Source organism: Ammospiza caudacuta, chromosome 2 (genome assembly GCF_027887145.1).
Source record: "Ammospiza caudacuta isolate bAmmCau1 chromosome 2, bAmmCau1.pri, whole genome shotgun sequence".
Lineage (NCBI taxonomy): Eukaryota > Metazoa > Chordata > Aves > Passeriformes > Passerellidae > Ammospiza > Ammospiza caudacuta.
In genome coordinates this window covers 90,903,089-90,926,341 of record NC_080594.1, presented here as the reverse complement: position 1 = coordinate 90,926,341, position 23,253 = coordinate 90,903,089, and the positions used below count along the sequence as shown (strand labels likewise).

The following is a 23,253-nucleotide window of genomic DNA, read 5'->3' as shown; positions in this document are numbered from 1 at the left end:
CCTACAGCCGTTGCAGGAGTTCTCCTTCATCCTTTTTCTTATGTACTTACCCAAATGAGTTTTGCAACTCCTTTTTTCTGGTGGTAGAAGTGTCATGAATACTTTTGAATGGGCACTGTATTGGATCAAAACCTGTTTATACAGTTTTGCAGAATTCAACAAAGACAGTGTGGTTGCATTAAGCTGTTGTTATTAGCAGCTTTGCATAACTGATGGTGTTATTATCCATCAAAAACATGGATTTTAGCATGGCCTGACTGAAATCAACAACCCACTAAACATTTGAGTTCTGAACTTTTAGAGAAATCAAATGATATGAAAGATCTAGAGATGTTCCCAATGATTTATGCTGGGGGCCACCCCTGGCCAGCAGTAGCTTCATGACCACTGCCCTGGGCTGTATCCTACCTTGGTGCAGCTCAAAAGCCCTGGGATGCCCAGGGCTGGCACTCCCTGCGTGAGGATAGAGGCTGCAGGGTTCCTCACTGCATCTCAGCCCTGGGTCTTGCTTTGGGCCACCCATGGGGTCATGGTCACAAGTTAGAGCTCCTGCATGGTGGGTGGTTGAGGCCTGATGAAAATCAGCTTCATGGTCCTGCCATCCCTCTCTCAGCAAGGACATTGGTCTTAGGGAGAGCTTCTGAGATGCCTTGCAGAGCCAGACAAGCAATCTGTGCTATTTGGTGCTGTCCCAGGAGTGCTCTTTGGCCAGGCTGAGCTTATCCGGGTTGGTGTGAAAAGCAGCTTTGTGTTCCAGCTGGAGCCCAGGATGGCAGGGCTAGGGAATGGGTACTTCCACGTGTCCCTCCCTGTGTTCTGCCTGGAGATGGGCTGTTCCTTCAGGCAGTTTGCTTGCCTCCCCTAGCATGGCTAATTGCTGCCCACCACGGCTCTTCTGAGACACTAATTGTTTGTAAATCATTGCAGGATGGAGGAAGCTATGTGGAGAAGTGTAATTAGGATTCAGGGTATGAAGTGCTTCTCTGCCTCAAAAAGCCAAGATTAATTCTGCTTTATTGAAGCTGTTCAATTTCACTGTCCTTAAAAAAATCCCCACCTTTATTTTTATGATCATGTGAATTGTTTGATTTCTTTCTTTTCTCCCAATTCACATGCCTAAACAGCTTAGAGTGATTCTTGCAGCTATTAACTCTCCTTGTAAAACTGCAGCCACTGGGAAGCAGCCTGTTCCTTCCACTTCCTGGAAGAGCTTTCTCCTTTCCAGTAAGAGTACAGCTTTTTTCAGACAACTGGGCTTATTTTTCTTTCTTCCCCCTTCTTTCTCTGGTGCAGCAGATATAGCAAGCAGCAGTGAGCTCCCAAGGATGAATTCGAAGGCATGATTTTTCCTTCATGGTTTTGCACTGGAGCAATGCTGCTCTGTGACTGTAATTGTAAATACCCCAATTTGCTGGTTTTGTCTTACAAAAATAACCTAGTCTGCCTGAAAAAAGAGGGTATGAGTACTTAAAACATGGCTTTGGCATGATATGAGTGAGCATAGCCACCAAGTGCTCATTTTCATGTCCCTACAGATCAGTCGCTGCAGTCCCTAGAGACCATGTGGTGCCATAATTTTCTTGACTTTGGAAGTGCCAGGTTCCTGCAGCTGAGGGAAACCTCAGCTTTGGAGTCCCTGAACATCTTGGCAATCTGGTTTGGGTCCTTGTGTGGTGGTGGTCCTGTGCCTGTTTTCTTGGAAGGGCTAGATGTGGCAAATACTTTTCAGTCAGGACTTAGAAGAGGAAGGACAGTTTTCTCTCTGCTTCAAACTTCTGCAGCAGTCACTTTGTTTGTACAGTGACTAAAGGTGTTCTCCAGGATGCTGGAGATGCAGGCTGGACTCTTTTCATTTGTAGAGAGGGTGTAAGTGCTTGATTTGGGAAGTTCATGGCTATGTGGGAACAGGTGCCTCTGTGCATCTGACCCTCTGTTCCCCAGATTTTAAAAGTGCCATCAGAATTTCTTACTGACCAATTGCAGGTACCACATGTAATTGCTTCTTGGAACTACATTGGCTTTCATTCCCCACTTTGTAATGGATGGATGAGTTTGTGTTAATCAAAAGATCCTGGCTGTGGTGACTAAGTGTCTTACTTAAAAACCAAGGAGAACTGAAAGGGTAACAATGCTGAGTGTTGTGACACCGCAGGCTTCCTTGTCACTTAGATTTAAATCTCCTTTTTTATCTTCTCCCTGTTCTTCTTCCCCCAGTGCCCCCCTTCACTTCCTACCCCCCCTGCCCCCATAAAAAAAAAAAATGCAAGCAGTTTTGGTCTTTTCCCTTTTTGTTTTATTTTTTTTTGGGAGGGTTTTATTAACTTGTTAGTCCCGGACTCCTGAGTCCCTCTGTCTTGCAGCATGGTTTAGCTGCTGAAGTGGCCACCCCATTTTTGAGAAGTTCTCAAAAATTTCCCTTTAAGACCTTTCATATATGATGGAGGTAGGTAGAAATCATCTTGCTGTATGTAGAGGGTATCTTGGACTGCCTCTTGAATATTGTCTTAAAAGGTGGAAATAGTAGATAGTTTTTCAGTTTGAGATTCTAGTTTGAGTTCAGCTTTACTCACACTCTGGCCCATGCATTGGAAGTTTAAAATTATTTTAAAAATCCCATATAGATGATTAACAGTGATTGGGGAAAGGAGCCTGCATTCTTTAGTTTGAAAGATATGGAACATTTAGTAGAAGTTGGTGTAAAGTTAACTTAATATAAACATGTTCCTTTTACTAGATTAGTTGTGAACATGACACAAGAGACATTGTAATGCAATCTTTTATCTTTAAATGGGAGGAGAAACCATATCTTTAAAGAAGAAGAGTAGTTCACTTTTGATAGTTCATTTGAGAACCCGATCCTTATAGAAATATCCTTGATTAATTTTTTGTGTGTGAAGAAATGCTCAGCAAATTCATAGTGCATGATGTCCTGTTTGTGTTCTATGTGGTTATAGGTTGACCTCTGTAAAGCAGAGACGGTACTTACCTGTTGTAGAATTTGAAATTGTTTCATGCTAATTTTAAACTTAAATTTATTTCTTCTATTGTATCCAAAGTATGCACATACATTTGATACAAAAAGATGTGTTTTACTTGAAGGTGTTTTCTTCAGTCAAGCAACCAAATATGCATGAAAGTAGATGTTTCAGTGAAATAAAAACTACCAAATAAAGCATGGGATTTCTAGTGCGTTTTCCAGATATGTTTTGTAAATATACTTCTGAAAAATATAGATAGATGTTGCCTCTATCTGAAATCCAGCTTCCAGCTAAAGTGTTTAGATTTATTGAGAAGCATATAACTTCAGTAGAAAAGTGTCTTTCCACTTCTCTTTCTTCTCCATATGTGTCAAAAGTATGTATATTACACCAGACATCTGCCTATGAATTTTAGCCTAAAAATATTCCTTCTGCATGAAGAAACTTGCACCTTTTGAGGAACCTGCCATGTTCTGTCAGTGGTCTTTCGTGAGAGGCTTTGTAAACCAATGTCTGCAGCTTTCCATAGTACAGTTACTGTATGGTAAATTGCTTTTCCTGAAATATTTCTGTGTCTTGGGAGGTCAGTAAATGGACAAGAAGCTGGTGAAGTGGCTCATTAAAGGGGAAGAGCTACTCTGAATTTTAAGTTCCTCCCAAAAATCTTGTCTCATATAGGGTGGGGAAAAAAAAAAGGGAAAACCAGGGTAGCAGTTCTCTTTCCCTCTTCTGCTTCTGTTTCCTTTTCATTTTTTGCAGTGTTGAATTATAAATGGTTTCACTTTCATCTATGATGTGGAAGAGGTCTGCATCACCCTGACTGAAGGCAAGCTGATACATCAATATGTGAGCCAGAGACTCTTAATGTAATTTATCTTACTAGCCAGATACCCTTCTGTTTTTTAAACAGATTCTCTTTTATAAGAGACCCTTCCATGGAACCAGCTGTTTGGACACGTTACGAGGAAGGTGTTTGCTCACAAGCTGGGTATTTTTCATAGCATAAGTTTCAACATCAGTATACTGTTGTTTGTTTCTTCACTCAGGAATCTTTAGGTTGGTTGTTTTTCAATGTTATGATGCAAAAGTTACCCCAAATGAATTATGAGGCAACTTACCCTGGAAAAAAATTTGCCTCTATTTTTTGTAATTTTCTTGCTACCACAGTTTGAACGAAATTATCATATTGGCCAGGGTGTGTATATTAATGTTGAATCCTTTTCCTCCCTCTGCAAATGCACTCTTAGTAATCTCTTTTCTCTGTTCTCTATCTCTGTCAGTCTCAGCCAAAAAATAAAGGAGCCTCCAAACACGGGGATAGGACCCACTCTTTGTGCTTGCTCAACTTTAGCAGTACTTGCTCTGATTTTCCTTTGCTCCCCTTGTGACCCCACTGCAGCCCCTCCTGGCAGCGGTGGGACAGGACAGGACTCCCTGTGGATGGCTTGGGATTTGTGTGTGGGGTTGCTGTTCCCTAGCACTCCTAGAGGGGCCAGGCCACCTGGGCTTTATTCTGGCGCGTATCCTGATGGCCACACTCTTTTTCTTCTCTTTGTGTCTTAGTTCTGGCTCCTCTTTGTCATCCTGAGCTAATATTTTAGCTATGAGTAGTTTAGAAAAGGGAGGTGATTATTTCTTTGTACAGTTGAAGGAGGAATGGGTTTCTTTTTAATAGTTTGTAAGCAAAATGGAAATTGTAAGCAGAAGTAAACAGTGAGAAGAGGAATTGGGTTTTCTGGTCTGTTATTAGGAAGAGAAAAAGGAATTAATTTTGCACAGGCTAAGAATTAGTAAGGCAAAACTTTGCAGCTACTTCTGTGCTGTCATGTGTTTTTTTCATGGTTTCCGAAAGGAAAAAAGATATTTCACAAATCTTATTTTCATTAAGCATTCTCTAGGGATTTTGGTAGCACTTGCTGTTAGTTGACTTTTTTCTATGACTTTAGTGAAATGAAAAAGAATCTTTCTCCTAGACCTATCATCAATTCTGAAATTTGGAAGTTAAACTCTATTTCTGTTCTCTGCATCATTAAATGCTCTCCTACTGGCTTTAATCCAATGTTTTGAAGACTGCACACTAAAGTTTTCTGCATACTGTTTTCTGTGAGCACAGCTAATTTGGTACCTTTTATACTAGGATGAGTTTTTATGCTTTTTTCTTGTAGTTATAGGAGAGCATGTAGCAATTTCAGATATTATACATGTCATCAGTCTGCAAATTCAGATCTCCATTTTAAATAGATGGGTGTAATATCTGGTCACATATTTAAGTGAAAAGCAAACTGCTGTTGAAGAGTGTTTCACTGAACAGTTTTAAAACATATTGCATCCAACTTCTGCTTGGCTTTGAAAGCATCATTGATGTTTTGTGTGTGTGCAAGGAGGAAGTATTTAATGTAATTTTCTTTGCTCTCAGGTTATTGATGCTGTTCCATGTGAGCTTCTTACAGCTCCTGGACTCAAAAGCGGTTCAAATGCTGTTTGGTTGTGTTATGCTCAAATTAATTAGCTGTCATTTGTTATCCAAGTGAGAAGGCAATTAGGACTTTGTAGGTCTCTATTATTTCCATTAATCACTTGGGTGATGGACTGGAGAATGCTATATTTAAAACAACATGTGGTGCCAAGAGCTGGCAAACCTTTTGGAGATGGAGATTAGTTCCTTTTGTGTTGGGTTAATGGTGAAGAAACAAAAATACTACAGGTTTAAAAAGTTACAAAGCGAAAAAAAGTATTACCGAAAACTTCCTAGATACTGTAGGGATAAAACAAACATGGTAAAGCTGTTCCTCACTCTCTGCCCCCCCTTTCCTTAGGAGATTGTGTCTCTGCAGAATGCTTGGGAAAATTGAGTATAAAACTGCCCTGAATTGCTATTTGTAGGCACCATAAACCAATTTTGCATTACTTTAATATGCCAGCTTGCATATGCAAATCATGACATTCAGATAACTTTTTCATGGATAGCTTGGTTTTACCTGCTCAGGGGAATGGGTAGCAAGAAACTCCAGGAACTCCAGGTATCCTCCAGACTGGAAAGTCATTTTGGGGTCAGCAATTGCTGCAGCTCTTCAAAATGAATTTGTCTGTACTGAAATCAAGTGGTGATTTGCAGTGGAATACTTCTGCAAGCTTTCTTGGATACAGTGGTAGGGATGCAAGATACAGGAGGTGATCTTCCCTTCTGCCAGTGGTGAGCCTTCAGAAGCAGTGAGCATCAGGTCCAGTTGAGCGTCATTCTTGAAGATAAACTGGAGAGATTCCAGTGTAAGTTCAAGAGCAGTGAGCTGTTTGAAAAACATGACCAAAAAGGAATAGATGAGATGATTTGGATTTCTTTAGAAATAGAGAGAAATCATTAAACCATGATAATTTTTGTTATGTTGAACATTAATATCAGAAGTGCCTGTGGCCAGTTACTCTGCATGTTCCAGGGAGCAAGATTAATTTCCAGCAGGAAAGTTTAAGATTGTAGTAGTTGACTTGTTTGTTTAGGGTAGGGTTATTTGTTAGGGTTTTTGTTTGGTTTTGTTTTGTGTTTTGTTTGGTTGGTTTTTGTCATTTTTGTTTGTTTGGTTGGTTTGGTTTTTGTGTTTGTTTTTTTTTCTTTGGTAAGAATATTTAATAAAAATAGTGGAAGAGGCTACCTGGAGAAATTGTTGCATCTCGATTGTGGTGGGTTTCGAAGAACAGGTTAGACAAACACCACTTAGAGCATAGGTGTATTTATCCAACTTCGGAGCAGGGCTGGAACAGTAACTTCTTAAGATGCCCTCAGGTCTTTCCACTTTAGTTATGTGGTTATATTCATATATATGAGGCAAAACCAGAAATGCAGATAATTCTATATGCTTTTGATCTTCTAATCTGGTTTGCCTTTTGCCTTCTGAGCACCTTAAATTAGAAGATAAAACTGGGGAAGAATCGTTACATTCTGTATTTTAGTTTTATGGCTGTAACTGTGAAACAGCTTGCAGGCTACAGAAGTAAGAACTGGCATTAATCCTCTTTTCCCCTTTTTTTCTTGGCAGGTCGCTTGGTTGGTGCCCTGGACGCCGTGTTAGACTCCAATGCCCGCGTTGCTCCATTTCGAATTTTACTCCAAGTTCCAGGCTCTCAGGTTTACTCTGCCATTGCATGTGGTGAGTTATTGAATGGATCAGAAGTTTACTGGGCCATAGCTATTGGTGAGTCACAGACGGAAAACCCCAAACTGATTCTGAGCATGGTCAGTGTCTGCATGTCCAGGAAGCTCAAGGTAACCCCAGCTAGCTGTGTGTCTGTGGAAAGCTTGTTTAACAACAAAATTAACCTCTGGTTAAAATCACTGAAAAAGTGTTGCCTAGGAACATTAAGTTTCAATGGAAAACTTGTTTAGCTGAGGGTGGTTTGCTGCTTTAATTTTCTCTGCTGCAAAGTAGTGTGGTTCTGTTCCTATGCATATCTTTTCCTACAGTAGTGGTCATCCCTTACAGCAAGAAGCTACTTAGTCTAGGCTTTCACCAGCCTAGTCCTTCACTTGCTTACTGTGAAATGTCTTCACACACTTTGCTATAATGAAATATAACTCGAACATTTGGAAGATTTAGGAGACGAAGTTGTTGGAGAGGGAGAGAATGTAAAATTGCTGATCTGTTACGCACTAATCCCTTTTGCAATGTTTCTGCAACTTCTGAAAGTCAAGCTCATCTTCAGGAACGTGATATTAACATGAATTGCAGCCTTGCCATGACCCAGTAAAAGCCATCTGAAGTTCCATTCACCCCACTGTTGCTTGGCCAGTGTGTAGGACTGTTCTTTTCTCTTCTGCTCCCATCTAAAAAATCCTAGCACTGAAATTTACAGCAGTTTTCTTTTCGAATGGTTCAAAGCTGTGGCTGGGGAGCATTAGGAAGCATCTCTTTAATGAAAGGATGGCCAGATGCTGGAACAGGATTCCTTCTGAGAGGTGGCTGATGTCCCACCAGACCTGCCAGTGTTTAAGAGGCATTTGGACAATGTCCTTATTAACTTCAGCTTTTGGTCTGTCCTGAAGTGGTCAGGCAGTTGGACTAGATGATTCCCAGCATTTCAAAGAAAACAAGAAGAGCTTCTTGAAATGCATAAATAACAAAAGGAAAACAAAGAATAATGTGGGCCTGTTACTAAATGAACAGATTGCCCAGAGTGGTTGTGGCGTGTCCCTTACTGGGGACTTCCAAGAGCCATTTGGAAACAATCTTGTGCAATGTGTTCTGGGATAACCTTGCTTGACCAGGGAGGTTGAACCTCATGACCCATTGTGGTCCTTTCCAAACTTTCCCATTCTGTAATTGCTGTAGATCCCTTCCAAGTGACAATATGCTATCCTATTCTGTTCTTTCTTATACAGATCAAGCCATGAAATAGTTAGGTAATGTAAATATTGATATGTCATTGATACTGTTTGACATAGTAGTCCCTTAAGTGGAAGAGTCATAAGTTTATATATTCACTCTAACCCTTTCCTCTCTACATGCTCATCCAGCAATTTTTCCTTGGTTCAGCAGAGATTCCTCTGCATGTTCCCCATTAATACTGGGAATTTTTCCCTGGGCCAGATGTGTGTGTGAAGAAGCTTGCATAAAGTCTATTTGGGCAATTTTTTTTTAGCTAGGTTTTCTTTGTTTTACAATTGCTCTGTGCTTTCTATCTCTCCTCCCCTCCTTTTTATATTTAAGTAATGCCCTCTCATGGAGAAATTTAAGAGCTTCATGCTGGTACAGTCCTGTGATGAAACCAGGTAGCTTTCACTGGAAAAGCTTTCATGGCTTCTTGGTTATTTGAACATATGCAATGCTACTCTCTGGGGGCAGATCCTTGCCCCACCCACACTCTTACTGCACACAGAAGTTGGTGTGATTTTTTGATTTTGGTTTTTTATTTTTTGAAGGAACTACAAATGACAAACTTGCTGTGTTGGAATGGCTGAGGATTTTGCTGAGACAAACTTACATGATTAATGTTCTCTAAAATTCTCTTTGGCTCTTATGAATGGATGCTCATCCCTGAGAAAATGAGATTTATAGTAATAGAGCAGAAAGCAGAGGGGTCTGTTTTGTGCACTGCATGGGTAGAACATGCACAGTTGCCAGAGCTGCACAGAACTAAACCATGGAGCAGAAGCTGTTTGTGAATAATATTGCTGCTGTGAAACCCTGACATGAGTGTCCAGGGGAGAGCTGGCAATGGGAGGCAGAGGAGCATCACCCCAGCCCCTTCCTGGAAAGCTGGAGAAGGACATTTCCCACACAGAAGTCACCAGTTCCTGCTGCTGTACAGTGAGGGCAAGGAGCAGTTCCAGGAACTCCTTCCAGTCTTTCCTCTGCAGTGGAACTTAATTGTGGACAGCCATCATGTCATCAGGCAGTTAATTAAAATGACATTTTGCATTGTATGTTGGCAGCCCTCTGTTCCAGGAGCTGTAGGTTTAGATGATAATATATGCATAAGGGTCGGGTCTGTTACAGACATTTGCAAATCTCAGAGGGGTGCTAGGAAATCTGATCCCTGCACGGCTGTTCTGGCAGAGATGTTTTAATCCAGATGGTTAATCATGTTATACCAGTACAGGAAAAAAAAAAGTCTAACCTCACCCCTTGTGTAGAGCCACTTGAATTTTCCTTTCAGAAGGCTCCTGGGCAAAAAAGAAGCTCAAGGCTCAGTCAAGCAAAGTTGGTTTTAGGAGAGGGAGAGCAAAGGATTTGGTGAGAAGTGGGTTCAAAGAAAAGATTCTGAGGAATGAGGCAGTGGTTTGCCAAAACACTTGACATGAGCAGATGAAGGAGGTGGTAAAAGGTGGAATGAAATTCTGTGCAGAACAGCAGCACAAGAAGAGGAAATAAGAGATTGGCAGTGCTTGGGTCAAATCACAGAACAACTTTAAACTATGAAATAGAGATTATAAATAAAGAAGGGACTCAAAAAATTGAGTTGGCCTGACCAAATGAAAGGGCCAAAATGATCTTTTGATATTTGAGCAGAAATCCTGGGGGCAGGCAGGAGATACTGCAGGAGTCCCTGTGGAGTATAGCTGCTGCCTGGGCTCAGAGCAGTCCCAGCAGTGGGGATGCTACTATGAAAGGGATCTTGCTCTCAGCTTATTTCACAAGAGGCAGCCTGACAGCTTGCCCATACACTTGGTATCTTGTAGGTTACTCAGAAATAAAAAGTCAACTGAGTATTTGCTTTGTGCAGCCATTTCAATATAAAATTACTCTTATTTCTGGTGTTCTTAAGCATTTATATAATTTGTTTTCTTGACCTAAAGGGCTTTTAAGTGTCTCTAATTGTATGATTTTTTAATTTAAATTTAACCTTGATTAATGATATTTAAGAAGTTCCATTACAAGACCTTCCTGTCAGGGAAGTTAAAGCATGGAAGGTTTCCCTGCCAGCTGGCATTCTGCATGGAAAACAGAGCAGAGGGAAATGGAAAATCCTCACCTAAATTTATCATTTTTTGTTGTTGTGAGGCAACATGATGCATCACTAATGTACACACAAAATAAATCTTGAGATAATGGGTCTTCTATTTGAGATTAATTTTATTATTATATTCATGTGTGATTTGTATTTCTCTTACATACAGCTATTTCTCTTCTTTCTTCCACAAGCAAGGCACTAGGAGAAGCACCTATTACTGCCTTTACTTTTTTACCTATAATGTCTAATTACTGACCAGTAGGATCTGGAGGCCTCAAATTTTCCCTTGTTGGCCCTGTATGGTGCCCATCTTGCTATGACTTTTCCGTCCTTGTGTCATGTAGAGACAATTCAGTTTCAAGCAGAAGGAGCCAAAGCAGATCAGTAATGAGGGAAATATTATTTCTGGAGTTAGTGTGAACAGATTAGATTTAAAGAACCAGCAAACCCCTCAGGTGTTTAGAGAAAGAAGCTTTAAAGATTTGAAAAGCTGTATTAGTCAGAGATTGCTGTTTGCTTTATTTCTTCCCCAAACTGTAGAAATGTTCTCTTGTAGAACCTTTAGGTGCTGCTGAACCAAACTCTTTTTTAGGTACTTTATTTATTGTGGAGGGGCTTGTATTCCTCTCAAAGGGTGTGCATGTGTTTGTGTGGGGGGGGTGTGTGTGCATGTGTGTATTGAGGGAGGGAGAGAGGAAGATCAGGGACTTTTGGGAACAGGGCATAAATCAAGTGGCCACTTAGAGAATGTCATGCTAGAATAAGCTGCAGTCTGGCAGCTCAGGATGAAGTTTTGATGTTTTTTCTGCTTTGACTTTTAGTGCAGCATTTGCTGGCTGAGAGCATTTGAGAAGATAAAACTAAAAGCCCTAAAACTAATTCTCTAAAACAATGAGGGTTTTGTTTTTCTCTAAGTATGCTGCTATGAATGAGACCTTTTTGACCTGTTTGCTACTAAGAATTCTGAGGCTGAAAGTTCAATTTCTCCAAATGAATTTATGAAATAGTGCATTTTATTACTTTTTTCCTCCCTTCCTTTCAATTTTATATTGCAGGATTAGTTTTAATATACTATTTTTTGCTTTTCCAGGTGCCACTGCAGAGGAAATAAATCAGCACTGGGAATGGCTGGAACAAAACTTGCTCCATACTTTGTCTGTGTTTGACAATAAAGAAGATATTGTTAGTTTTGTCAAAGGGAAAGTCAAGGTAAGGAAACTGTCTCACTTGCACCCTCCCCTGTCCAATTACATGTGGTTTATTAGAAGAATGTCATGAAGCTGTTGTCAGTCATCCTTGGTTTTGACCAAATAAACATGACTTGTTTTCTATGTGGCTCTTGCACCTGATGTGGCCAGCACATGGTGCTGCTGGCTCACCACAGGGTTGGAGAAATGAGCATCCTTTCGGAAGGTTAAAGAATTTTAAAAGGAAAGGAATTTTGTGACCATAAATTGGATTTAAAAAAAAAACAATGGCATGTGGGGAGTAACTTAGAAAGCCTGGAGTCCTGAGCTCTGCTTTTAATGAAATACAAACTCTAAGAGGAGCTTGGTGATGTCTGGGTGGGAGCGTGGGTTCACTGGTGGCTGCTGTACCTCAGGTCCTGCTACAAGCTTTTTCTTGCTAAGAGTTTTAATGGGATGCTCTTCCCTCCATAGCCTCTTTTTCAGTTTGGAAATTTTGTAGGAACATAATGTATTTGTTGAATTTCAGCCTTGCTGCTGTGAGCTCTGTGGGCTCTGAATCTGGGGAAGAAGAGGACAAAACCAAAACTTCACTGTACAAACCCTATTTTTTTCCTGCTTTCTTTAAAAAATGGCATATTGTCTTAAGTGCACTGAAACACCAAATACAGTTAATCTCTCTTGATAACACAGTGACAGCCTGTTACCTAGCAGAATGCATATCTAAAATTCTTCAGGTTTCATTAGTTAATGTTAAATCCAGGTTTTGGACCCTTGCACGTGCTGAAGACTTTTAGCACGTTAGGATTGCTTGGTAACTACAAACTAATAGCAGGTGCTGTAACATATGGATTATTTGTCTGCCTGGTGCAATGCATACTTAACTCCTTTGTTGTAATACCACTATTAAAAATCTGAAATCTTAATTACATTTATGTAGATGTTCTTGAAATGGTGTTTGTAATGGTTCCAAGCATGTCTCAAGTTGTTGACACATCTGACTGCTTTGCTTCTTCATAGGTAAATAGTACTGGTCAGGAGCCACAACTGTTACTCTATTTTTACTCTGTGTATACAAAATAAGAGCAGTCATAAGCCATAGTGAAAGTGCAGAGATACAGTTCTGCCAGACTTGTTGAAAAAACTATGAATAAGGTAAAGAAGGCCCCAGAAGTCTTGCTTTGGGAGCATTCAAAATGTGTGAGAGATGCAAGCGCCAGAGAAATTTCTCCGTTTGTGAAAACTGCAAATTGACTGGAATTTCTTTGTAATAAAGTGTTGCATTATTAGAATTTGAATGGGCAGCTTGTAGCAGCTTGCCTGAGTGTGCCATAGCTTTATGCTGACATATGGTCTTGTTCTGGGCTCAGGCACTGATTGCAGAGGAAACGAGCAGCAAACTCGCTGAGCAGGAGGAGGACCCCGAGAAGTTCCGAGAAGCCCTGGTGAAATTTGAATCCAGATTTAATTTTCCTGAAGCAGAGAAGTTGATCACCTATTATTCCTGTTGCTGTTGGAAAGGAAAAGTTCCTCGGCAAGGCTGGCTTTATTTGAGCATCAATCATCTCTGTTTTTATTCCTTCTTCCTGGGCAAAGAATGTAAGTGTAAATGCATAAGGAATCTTATGCTGGGGAGAAATATAAATACATTTAAAAGCAAGAATAACCAGGGTTCTCATGAAAAGCCTAGCTGACCTCTGAAGTTTAGTTTCTGAGTTTTTAGTTATTAGGTGAAAAATCCTGTTTAATTAAAATTTCACTCCAGCCTCTGTGTTTTAATATGAATCCAGTAATTAAAATAACACTGCAAGAGCACACAGACATAGTTGTTACCTGTTTTTTCTTTTTGCCATGGTGAAGCAACCTTAACATGTAGCAGACCTCCTACAAGTTCTAAAATGAGGAGTTTTAGTGCTGAAAATGGTGAGGAAGGATGGGTCCCTCCCACAGGTAGGAGAGCAGAGTCATCAGATTGCGGCAGGGTGGTAGGGGAAGGGCTCCTGGGGCCAGGGGTGCCTGAGTCAAGCTGCCTGCCTGAAGAAATCCCAGGACAAATAGAAGGAATGTGCCCTGGAGAACCAGGTGAAAATTCAGAGCTTTTAAGGAAGAACAACAGCAATTTAGGGATTTGTTTGTGTTTCTGAATAGCAGTGCAGTAAGGTCAAAAGAGGCATATCCTGAGGCTTTTTGGCCCTTCAGATGGTTCAGCAAGTTCTAAGGATTTAGTTGTGGTGTTCTTCTACAGAGAAAGAACTGTGAGAATGGAAAGCCTGACAGAAGAGATATTAGAAAGTAAAAATAAAAGTAGCAGATGTAAAATGTAATAATGAATGTAGCCATTTAAACTCTGCAGCATTTCTCTGTTTAGTAAAATTATGCATAAACCTCTGGCCTTTTAAGGCCTGTTTATCCTGCTGGAACTTAAACAAAGTCAGCAATAGAAACCTATACTGCTGTAAATATAGCAATGTTTGTCAGATCAGTTAGGAAAACTTTGCCATATTCTAACTGGATTTAATATTGAGACATAGCGGTAGATTTAGAAATGAAGTTCATCTTAAGAAAGATAGTAACTTGTAATTTCTAAGACTGGAAGCATACAAAGACATTCTTAGAGCTGGAGGTCGTTTCTTCCCTTAGATTATTTCAAGCTACTTATTTTGTCATATCACTAAAGATGGGAGAATTATATTTGAATATATTTGAAGTGCAGCTAAGTTTGGGAGAATTATATTTGAAGTGCAGCTAAGTTTGTTATTCACTATAAAAACAAAAGTTGAGTTATGCTGGGAAGAACAGAATGGAATTTCTTCATGTACTAGGTATGTGAGTTCTTGTTTAATCCCCTTGTTTTCTGGTTAGTATTAAATTTTTTGTCAATCATTTCTTCTTATTATCATTGCAGGTTTTCTCTTATTAAATCTGAGATAGCCAGTCTGCCAGAGCACACAAAGCAGAAATTATACTTATTAATGATAGATAACAGTAGAAGGAGGAGGGAGAGCGAAAAACCCTTTATATGGTTCCAAAAATTTTGTTTATGCAATACCACAGATTGTTAAATGATAATGGAAATAAAATATCATGTTGTATTGTTTAAGAAGAGATTTATTCTCATATATTTTATGATATTCATTATGAAAATCACACAAACACAAACAAACAATTATGCGTTTGCAACTTTTATTTTGACCATGGAAAATGCACTGTTCATTCATCAGTGCAGTCAGTCACATTGTCTTCCCATTTGCATGGAAATGTGAGAAAACCCCCTGAATTTTCTTTTGGTTAAACAAACTTCCCTAGCTCCGTGGGAAGCAGCATATATGCTGAAATGATTCCCACTTCCTTGATTGTGATAAAGCAGATTACTTCTGTTTCTAGGCTAGTGTTTTGTCATGTTTATGAAATATTTGTTTTACAGGGAATAATCCAGATTTAATACTGTTCTGGTTGTTACTGTTTGAGAAGCTGATGCTGATTACATGCAGAACAAGTGATTCATTGCCTTTGTCTTTTTCAGGCAGCAATCGCAAATGAAATCTGGTTAAATCTGGTCTTGAAAATATTGCTAAGAAATCACATTTATTGTATTCTTCAATACTACACAGAAAAAACCCCTCAATATATGAGTTGCAATAAAATTAATTCTCAATTGTGTTTTACCTCTATAAAAATCCCTCCAAATCATAGACTGAAATCTATTTATAGGCAGAGTGTTACGTCTTCTGCTTCTGGCAAGTCTTTTCCCTTCTTTTGTTTCATTTTGTGTTGAAGTGACCTGGAATGTGATATTAGAACCTGTTTTCAACTTCTCATAAAATTAATTTACGATTTATGTGAATATAAATTCCATGGAAAATTTTTTTCCAGGACAAGTCCCTTTTATCTAAACTTCAAGTGTTTGTAGGATTTCAGAGGTTTAGATCATCAGATAGCTTGGAAGGGTGTGCCAAGGTTTCTTCACATTTTTAATTAAATCTGTGTTTTTCTGCAACTTCGAAGATTTTGTACCTTTTATCAGTGGCTTGAGTCCTGTACAGGCTGTTGTGCTTTTTCTGTAACCAGCACTGTAGAGCCTGTGTGACTCTGACCTGCCTGAACAGCAGTGCTGTTGCTACAGCAGTATTTAATCTTTCTTCCCTTGGCTGGGCTGGTGCAGTTGATTTTATGATCATTTGCAACAGTCTCTGCATGTTGATGCAGCTGTGCTTTATTTAAGTAAGAAAAAACGCAATCTGTAAATAATCTTGACAGCTGTGGTTCATGTAGTACAGAAAACTTGCTGAGGGTTGCTCCTTAGGTAATGAATGATCTTTGATAAATGTCATATATATATGACAATGTTTGTTATTACTGCCTTTTTATTGCTTTATTGGCATCAGGAGACCAGCTAGGGATGTTAAGGGGTGTAGCCTTGATGTTATTGGCACAGAGAAATCTGGGAAGCTTCCAACAGTTGTTAAGAAGAAATTGAATCTGTTTTAAAGTCCTTTCCAGCCTAATTTCTACCCAGAGATTCCTGTGAGAGGCGAGTAACATCCTGCAGTAATTATCTAAAGTAAGCTGATTCTGTTTGCCACTTGTATTTATATGATTCAACAGCTTTAAGTATAGAGAACAGTGTCCTACACTTCTTGTTCTCTATAAACAAGCCTGACTATAGTTAATGTTTAGGGCAAGATGTGCCCTGTGCATCTTTTCAGTAAAAAGTAACCAAATGGAAAGATCCCAAAGGCTAGGCAGCTTTTTTAATGTCTTGTTTATAGTCGTAATTATACTTTATAGCAGTCTCCAAAAAAAGCTTTCTTTTGGAGGGGACCTAGCTTTATTTTAAAACCTAAAGTAACTGCGCATGTAATTGGTTTTCCACCTGCCTAGTGTTTTGTTTCTAGGAGATAACAAAGCTTTTCCCTCTCATCTTTGTATTCTGGAGATGAACTGCTTCTTCTGGTGGTGAAGAAGCAGGCTGCAGGAATGACTTGTAAAGGAATTAGGAGCACAGGGTATGGCAGATGTTCTGCAAAGGTACCACCCCAGTCTAGCATTTCTTGTGAAGATAGTTAAAATTTTGAGGGAGAGATTCTGAAAAAGGAGTGGGTGAGATTGAATGCAGAGTCGTAACAGACATTTCAGCATGTGCTTGGTCTTGCCCATAAAAATTTCTCTCTCTCCTCTTTGGTTTGCTTTTCATTCTGAATTTGATTGTTTCCCAAATCTGAAAGATGGAAGCAAAGTTTCCAACCCACTTTTGCTCTTCTCTTGGATTGCAGTGAAACTTATCATCCCTTGGGTTGAGGTCCAGAAGCTGGAAAGAACCTCCAATGTCTTCATGACGGACACAGTCCGTGTCACCACAGCAAACAAGGAGCGCGACTTCTCCACCTTCCTCAATATTGCTGAGGCTTTCAGGATCATGGAGCAGCTGGCAGATGTGACACTCCGAAGGCTACTGGATAATGAAATCTTTGAACTGGATCCAGGCCTGCAGGATCCTACTCAGATTACTAAGAGGTAAATAGCTCAACTGTCATATGAGCAATAGTGGGATTCATGGTTTGGTGTGTTAGCTGGCTAAGATTTCAAAGCTTTGTTTGATTGGATGCAAAAGAGACTTCATAGTGTGTTATGGTGTATCCAAAAGGTGCATTTTAACTTTATGCAAGATACATTTATTGACTTTATATTCTTCCCTTAAACAGCATAAAGTTTCAAAAATACTGTTCCCATAGAAGGGAAGATTGCAGCAAGGGGTATTTGTCATCTTCCCTGAAGAGCAGCATTATTTTGCTTAAATTTTTGGTAATATGTAGGCTTTCCTAGTACCTTCAGTTCTCTGGAATTACTGCTTTTGATCCCATCTGAAACATGGAATTCTCACTAGTGTGATTGCCATAGCCAATTTAGCAAGTAGTTACAGGACTTAAAAAACACAGTTGTGGTATTGCTATTGTCGGCTCTACCCCTCACATCCCTGAAATGCATCCCTGCATTCCTCTCCCACTACAGAAATGCATCTCAGGGAAAGATTGATGGCTGTTTCTCTGCTTACAACTCTGTGTTTTATTTGCTGCTTCGCTAAAGGGGGAGGGAAGCTGCCCTGAGGAATTTTAGGTGGGCAGGATGGATTAGCCCTAACTGGAATTTGCCTGGGGCATCAAGGTTAAGGTGGTGATTTAAAATACTTCTTTTCTGAATGGGATGTTTGTGGAGCAGTTATCTTCTCTTGAATCATGCTCTTTCCTGCTCTTCCTTCCTCTCCCTCTGCCAGGGTTTGAAGGGAATCACTGAGGTGTTGCTTCCTGACTAAAACATGAGGAATGCATGGTACCATTTCCCAAAAAGAGAAACCAGTAGCCATTTTGTTGTTTCTGAGGGACATTTTTACAGTGGTGGTGGGCCTATATCTCAGCTAAACACTTCTGCAAAGTTTCATAGTGGAGTTTAAAACAATAAAATGGACTTCCTCTGCAATTTCATATGTACACACAGTAAGGAAAATCAGTGACACCAGGATTTCATCATTGAAGAATTCACTTGAGGTAACACAGTGGTGAGCAGCCATAAACATCTTTGCAGGCTTTTTTAATAACCAAGGTTCCTTGGATACAAGAGCTGCCATTGTTTTTACACTATCTGTGTAACTTGGTTTTTTTAACATTGGAGGCTTTTGGCTCAAGAGATGTAGGGATGTTAGTGCTTTAGCTAATGCAGAACATGGCTGTGGTAGGTTGTATCTCAGCCCCTTTCCATGGTTTACCATTTTAAGTTCCTCCTGCTTTTGGGCTGAAAAGTTAGATGCAAGAAGAGAAATCCAGAGGAGATGTAACAAAAACCTGGGGGGAGATATTTTTCAGCATCTACCAATTTTTGTTGTTGTCATTTCCCAAAATAGTCTTTGAATCAGGGATACTAACTGAATGGAAAGAAAATAAAATTACAGTTTTAAAGAAAAGCATAAGCTTAGTAATATGCTATAAAAAGGGGCTCTCAGGGAGTCATCTTGTAAGTACCTTGTGGCATTTTTGAAGAGCAATGTCCCCATTAGTGGTCAAGCAAGAGAAACCATTTCACACACTTATTCAAACTGATTCTCTCTCTCCTTCCCTCCAACTAAAGAAGAAAAAAAATAAAGTAAAAGGAGCACAGGGAGAAGGAAGGATAAAAATATATTTACTGGAGATTTCCTGGTTAAGATGTTCTCTAACCTGTACTGTGACTTGGGATGGCATGGATGATACCAAGATCCCATTTCTTCTGCATGAATTAGGTAGTGGTTGGATAAGTTGCTGTTTCTGGTGCCCTTTGTCCCACTTCAGCAACCACTTTGATGTAAGGTGATTAAGCAAGACTGTAGTTTGAACAGTGGATAAACTGGTTTTTAGTGTTAACATGTTTTGGGGGGAATGTTTTTCTTTTTTGGTGTATGAAGTTCTGGTTGCTGCTTTTTTTCTTGAAGCCATTTTAGTACTACAAGAACAATTACTTTCCTCTCAACATGTTCCTTCTAATTGTCATTGTTAGTTCTTGTACATGATTTGGAAGCAAATAATAATCTATGAAAACGAAAGCAGACATATATATCATTTGAACTATTCCAGCTCTGACAAATTAATGAAGTTGTAGGTGTCTTGTGTTTGCTAGACTCTCTTTTGTGAGAGGCTTGTTTCAATATATTTATTTTTATAAAAATACATTTTCAGTGCTGTCATGATCTGTTTATTCTACAGTCTGAAAACCATAAACCTTTGCCATTCCTGAGGCTCTTGGAGTCATCTTACTGAGCAGTGGAGGGATGGGACTCAGAGGGGCCGTGGGATTAGGCCCACAGCCTGTGACATAAATTATATCATGGCCAGAGTCAAATAAGTCAGTATGCAATTTTTTGTGCTGTCTAATGAAATTGTTATGCACAGAACAATGAATTATGAAGGGATTAATGGCAATGGAGGTAATTGCCATAAAAAGCAAAATAAAGCTGATGTGTTTGGTACCTATGATTGCCATTTCTTGTAGGCATATGTGTGTGCCATAGAATTTTACTGGAACACATATGGTAACTATTTTTTCTTTTTTTTTTTTTTTTTAAAGGCTGCAGCAGTTTCTGGTATAGGTTTCTTGTACTTCTAATTTCCATCTCTTTCAGGATGTAAAAGTACCCATTTCATTTCTCAAATGTAGTGAGAAATTCTCCAGAGCAGAACCCACAATTTCAAAGCTTTAGTGCTGGTATAAGTAAGGTTTCAACAGTGTGATATGTTTTCCCAGGCTCTAACCACATCAGGTTTTTTTCTTCATGTTTAACTGTGAGTTACCAGTGAGAATGACTTTGCTTCATGTGAAGGCAAAGAAGGTTGTTAACAGTGATCTAAGCTCAATGGAAACTGTTTGAAGTATCCTGAGTCATAAATGTCACTTCAATCTGCATTTATTCCTTCAGAGACAGAATCTGAGAATGCTTTAAACCTTGAGCAACAAGTAGAATGTGACTAGAAAAAAGTTCCTTTTATTGCATCTCTGTAGCAAAAGGTAGGGTTTGGGTTATCTCTTTGTGATTGCCAATGTGTTTTTTAGGTTTTGCAGTAAAGGGCATATCAGGATCCATACCAGTACTTCACTGTTCTGTCACTTAGAAGTCTGAGGTCTAACTTGAATCTGCCACACTTTTTGGGTCTGTCACTTTTTGTTCTACTCAGTACTATTGAAGAGATCAGAAGTGCTCACTTTCATTAGAGCACTTTGTGCTCACTTAGAGCAATCATTTGTGTGTTTGGGGGTTGATGTGTATCTTCTTTCTTTTTTTTTTTTTTTTTAAACCTGTACTGCCCTACTTCCACCAGGGTTTTCTTATCAGTGGATTTTAGCCATTCTGGTCACTCTTCCCTGGACATTCATCGCTGATGCCATGTGGGGGCAGGTGCATGGTGGTGGGATATAGAATTGCCCCAGTAACCTTGCCAGTTCTGGGACTGCCATGCTGCATCTTGGTAGCCAGGAACTTCTGCAGCCCAGCCAGTGTTCCTCTTCCTCCTGTGAGCATGAGGCTGTTGGCTCTTGTTCAGCGTGTGTTCCTTTGTAACATCCAGGGATGGCTCCTGGTGGAGTTCATCTCCGTGCTGCATTTGTGAAGCTTATGATGTACAGCTGAAAATATTTGTAATTTTTTTTTCCACAACATCCCCTAAATTTATGACTATAAATCTGAATTTCATCCTTTTGTTATGTTCATTAGCCTCTACCAGCCTTGCATCAAGCGCAGGTTTAATGACAGTCTCTTGATCCATCATACAGGTTGCTAATGAAGACATTGAACAGAAGCTAATCTAGGACAGATTCCCAAGGGGGTCCTCTTGATACAACCTTCTAATTTATTAGGAAGCCCTGAAGGACTGTGTTTTGAGGCACTCTTTTGCAGCTGTCTTGGTCCAACAGTTTACCAGTTCGAGTTTAATTAGTTCCATGAGAGGCTATATCAAGACTTTCATAAATTTTGGCTAAAACATTCATTGCAACTCCTTCATCTACAAGTCTAGTGTTCCTGCTGTGTAAGGGAACGGTGTTCAGTTTACATGTGTCCTGACAAGACCATGTTGGCTCTTCTCAGATAACATCTCCTGACTTGCTTATAAGAAGCCTTTCTTCCCACATAAATTTAGCAGTTCTTTTAAAAAACAAGACATATATTGTTGGATGTATTATTTCCAAAGTATCTTACTTTCTGGAGTCTCAATAGTAAGAAGGATGTAGTAATCTGTCTCTTGAAGCAAGAGGTCAGCAAGGCTGTTTAGATTTTAGACCGGCTACAAGTGACTCAGCAGAGCTAAAATCTTGCCAAGTTGGCTTCTGCTGGATTTAAAGCACAGAAAAACATTTGACAGTGAGGACAGCATTTGAAGGATCCTGATGGTTTTAGGCATTTTGTTAGACCTGTGCGTGTTATTTCCTTTAATTTAAAGCTCTTGGAAGGTAATGTGGGGGTCATGCACAAGGAGTTATTGCAGTTCAGGCTTGCCTTTCACTTTGAAGTGCTGGAGTTGGAGGCAGTCCACGATCCCATAACACACAGGTTGGGAGCTGCACTCAGAAGGAATTGCTGAGTTTTTTGAAAAGTAGGGAACAAGGCAGTTGCATCTTGTTGCCTTTTATTCTTCTGATGCTTGTGTAAATACTCAGTAAACATTATTTTAACATAACGATAGCTTTCCTTTTTTTATTTAAGTACCACTGCAGTATCCTGCATTTGCTTAAAAACCAAACTGACTTGGAAATAGTTAAGCAAGAGTAGAAATTTTAGAACAGGTAGGGGTGTAAGTAGAAAGACTGCATTTCTCTTTGGTGTTGGAGGTCTTGTGAAACTCTAAATGGAAGCTGTGGAACTTGGTGATGTGGCCCATCTTTGTTGTATTATATTTTAAAAATTGCCTGTCTTGTTTTAGGAGCTAAATTTGTTTGTGGGTTTTTTAGAGTTGTAGGGTTAGGGGTTTTTTTAACCAACTCTAATTTTGTTTGGCTGTGTTTATGAAGGGAGACCTTTAAGCCCTAGAATTTGCTTGCTTAACAGGAAATATATTCTTGGTATTCAACTTTAGAATAAAACCTCTTGTTTGAGCCCACAGTGGTAGGTGCTGACAGGATCTTGTCCCTCTGCTACCATGTTTTATTCCGGGATCCCTCCCCCAAGCAGGCTGGCCCATTTCAGCACTTGTGTCTGGGGCAGCCGTGGCTTTGGTGTGTTCCCTGTGGTGTCCCTGTGTGAGTCATGGGGGGATAGGCAGTTCCAGGGATGTTGGGATTGGCAGCCTTCCACGGGTGAGTGGGGGTGGATACAGTGCTGGTGAATTTACTTGGTTTCAGATGTGACTGTCATTCTTCTTCAGCTTAGAATCCTGTGGTTTGTTGTCTGAAAGTCCCTGCATGTGGAGCCCACAGCCCCAGGAAATGCAGGAAAATCCCGAAGACTCAGAAACTTCAGATTTTGGAGCATAAGAAACAGTCAGCTCTTAAATAACAGACATGCATGCCTCAGTAGAGGGCCCACTCTTCAGTGTAAGGCCTCTTTTCACATAAAGGTCAAGAAATCTCCACAACCAAGTAGATGCAGGGGGGCTCTTACCTTGCAGCACAATAGCAGGAGAGCAGAGCTCTACAAGACCTGACTGCAGATGCTATCAGCAGCATTCATCTGTGCTGTGCAGAAATGGAAAATATTTTAGTGGTGAGTTAGCTAGGAGGCATATCCTGATCCAGCTTTGTCACAATGGTAGATCGCTGCAGGCACTTATCAGAGTTACTCTCGCTGTGGAATTTCAGCTCAGGAGCAACCTTTTTGTCTTTCTTCACAAAGGGGGTTTCTCTTTGTTCTCTGTGAAAAAACAGGAGACTATTTGCTTTCTTTGGATAATATTATTAAGGAAGATAATGCTTGAGAAGGAAGCAGAAGCTGAACGCTGGTTGAGCGCATTCTGTCTTTTCTGTTGCTTGCAGATACAGATCCTCCCTTCTCAGGTCTCTGTTCTGGATTGTCTTCCTCCCTGTTTCTTGTGGCTAAGTCTTTTTCTATGGATTAAACTAAACTAAAAAACCCAAAACCCAAACAAATAATTTATTTACTTATTGAGCCGGTGGCTTCATTTGTCTCAACATAT

At 39.8% G+C, this 23,253-nt stretch overlaps 1 protein-coding gene across 1 annotated transcript in view; it reads left to right on the top strand.

Annotated features, from left to right (window-relative positions):
- The window catches only part of TBC1D8 (TBC1 domain family member 8), a 48,867-nt gene that overhangs the window by 6,622 nt on the left and 18,992 nt on the right, over window positions 1–23,253 (top strand). Inside the window, exons 2-5 of the mRNA XM_058824177.1 lie at window positions 7,010–7,165; window positions 11,512–11,630; window positions 12,979–13,207; window positions 16,882–17,122. Of these exons, the coding sequence (XP_058680160.1) occupies window positions 7,010–7,165; window positions 11,512–11,630; window positions 12,979–13,207; window positions 16,882–17,122 (745 nt within the window). The remainder of the gene's footprint in view (window positions 1–7,009; window positions 7,166–11,511; window positions 11,631–12,978; window positions 13,208–16,881; window positions 17,123–23,253) is intronic.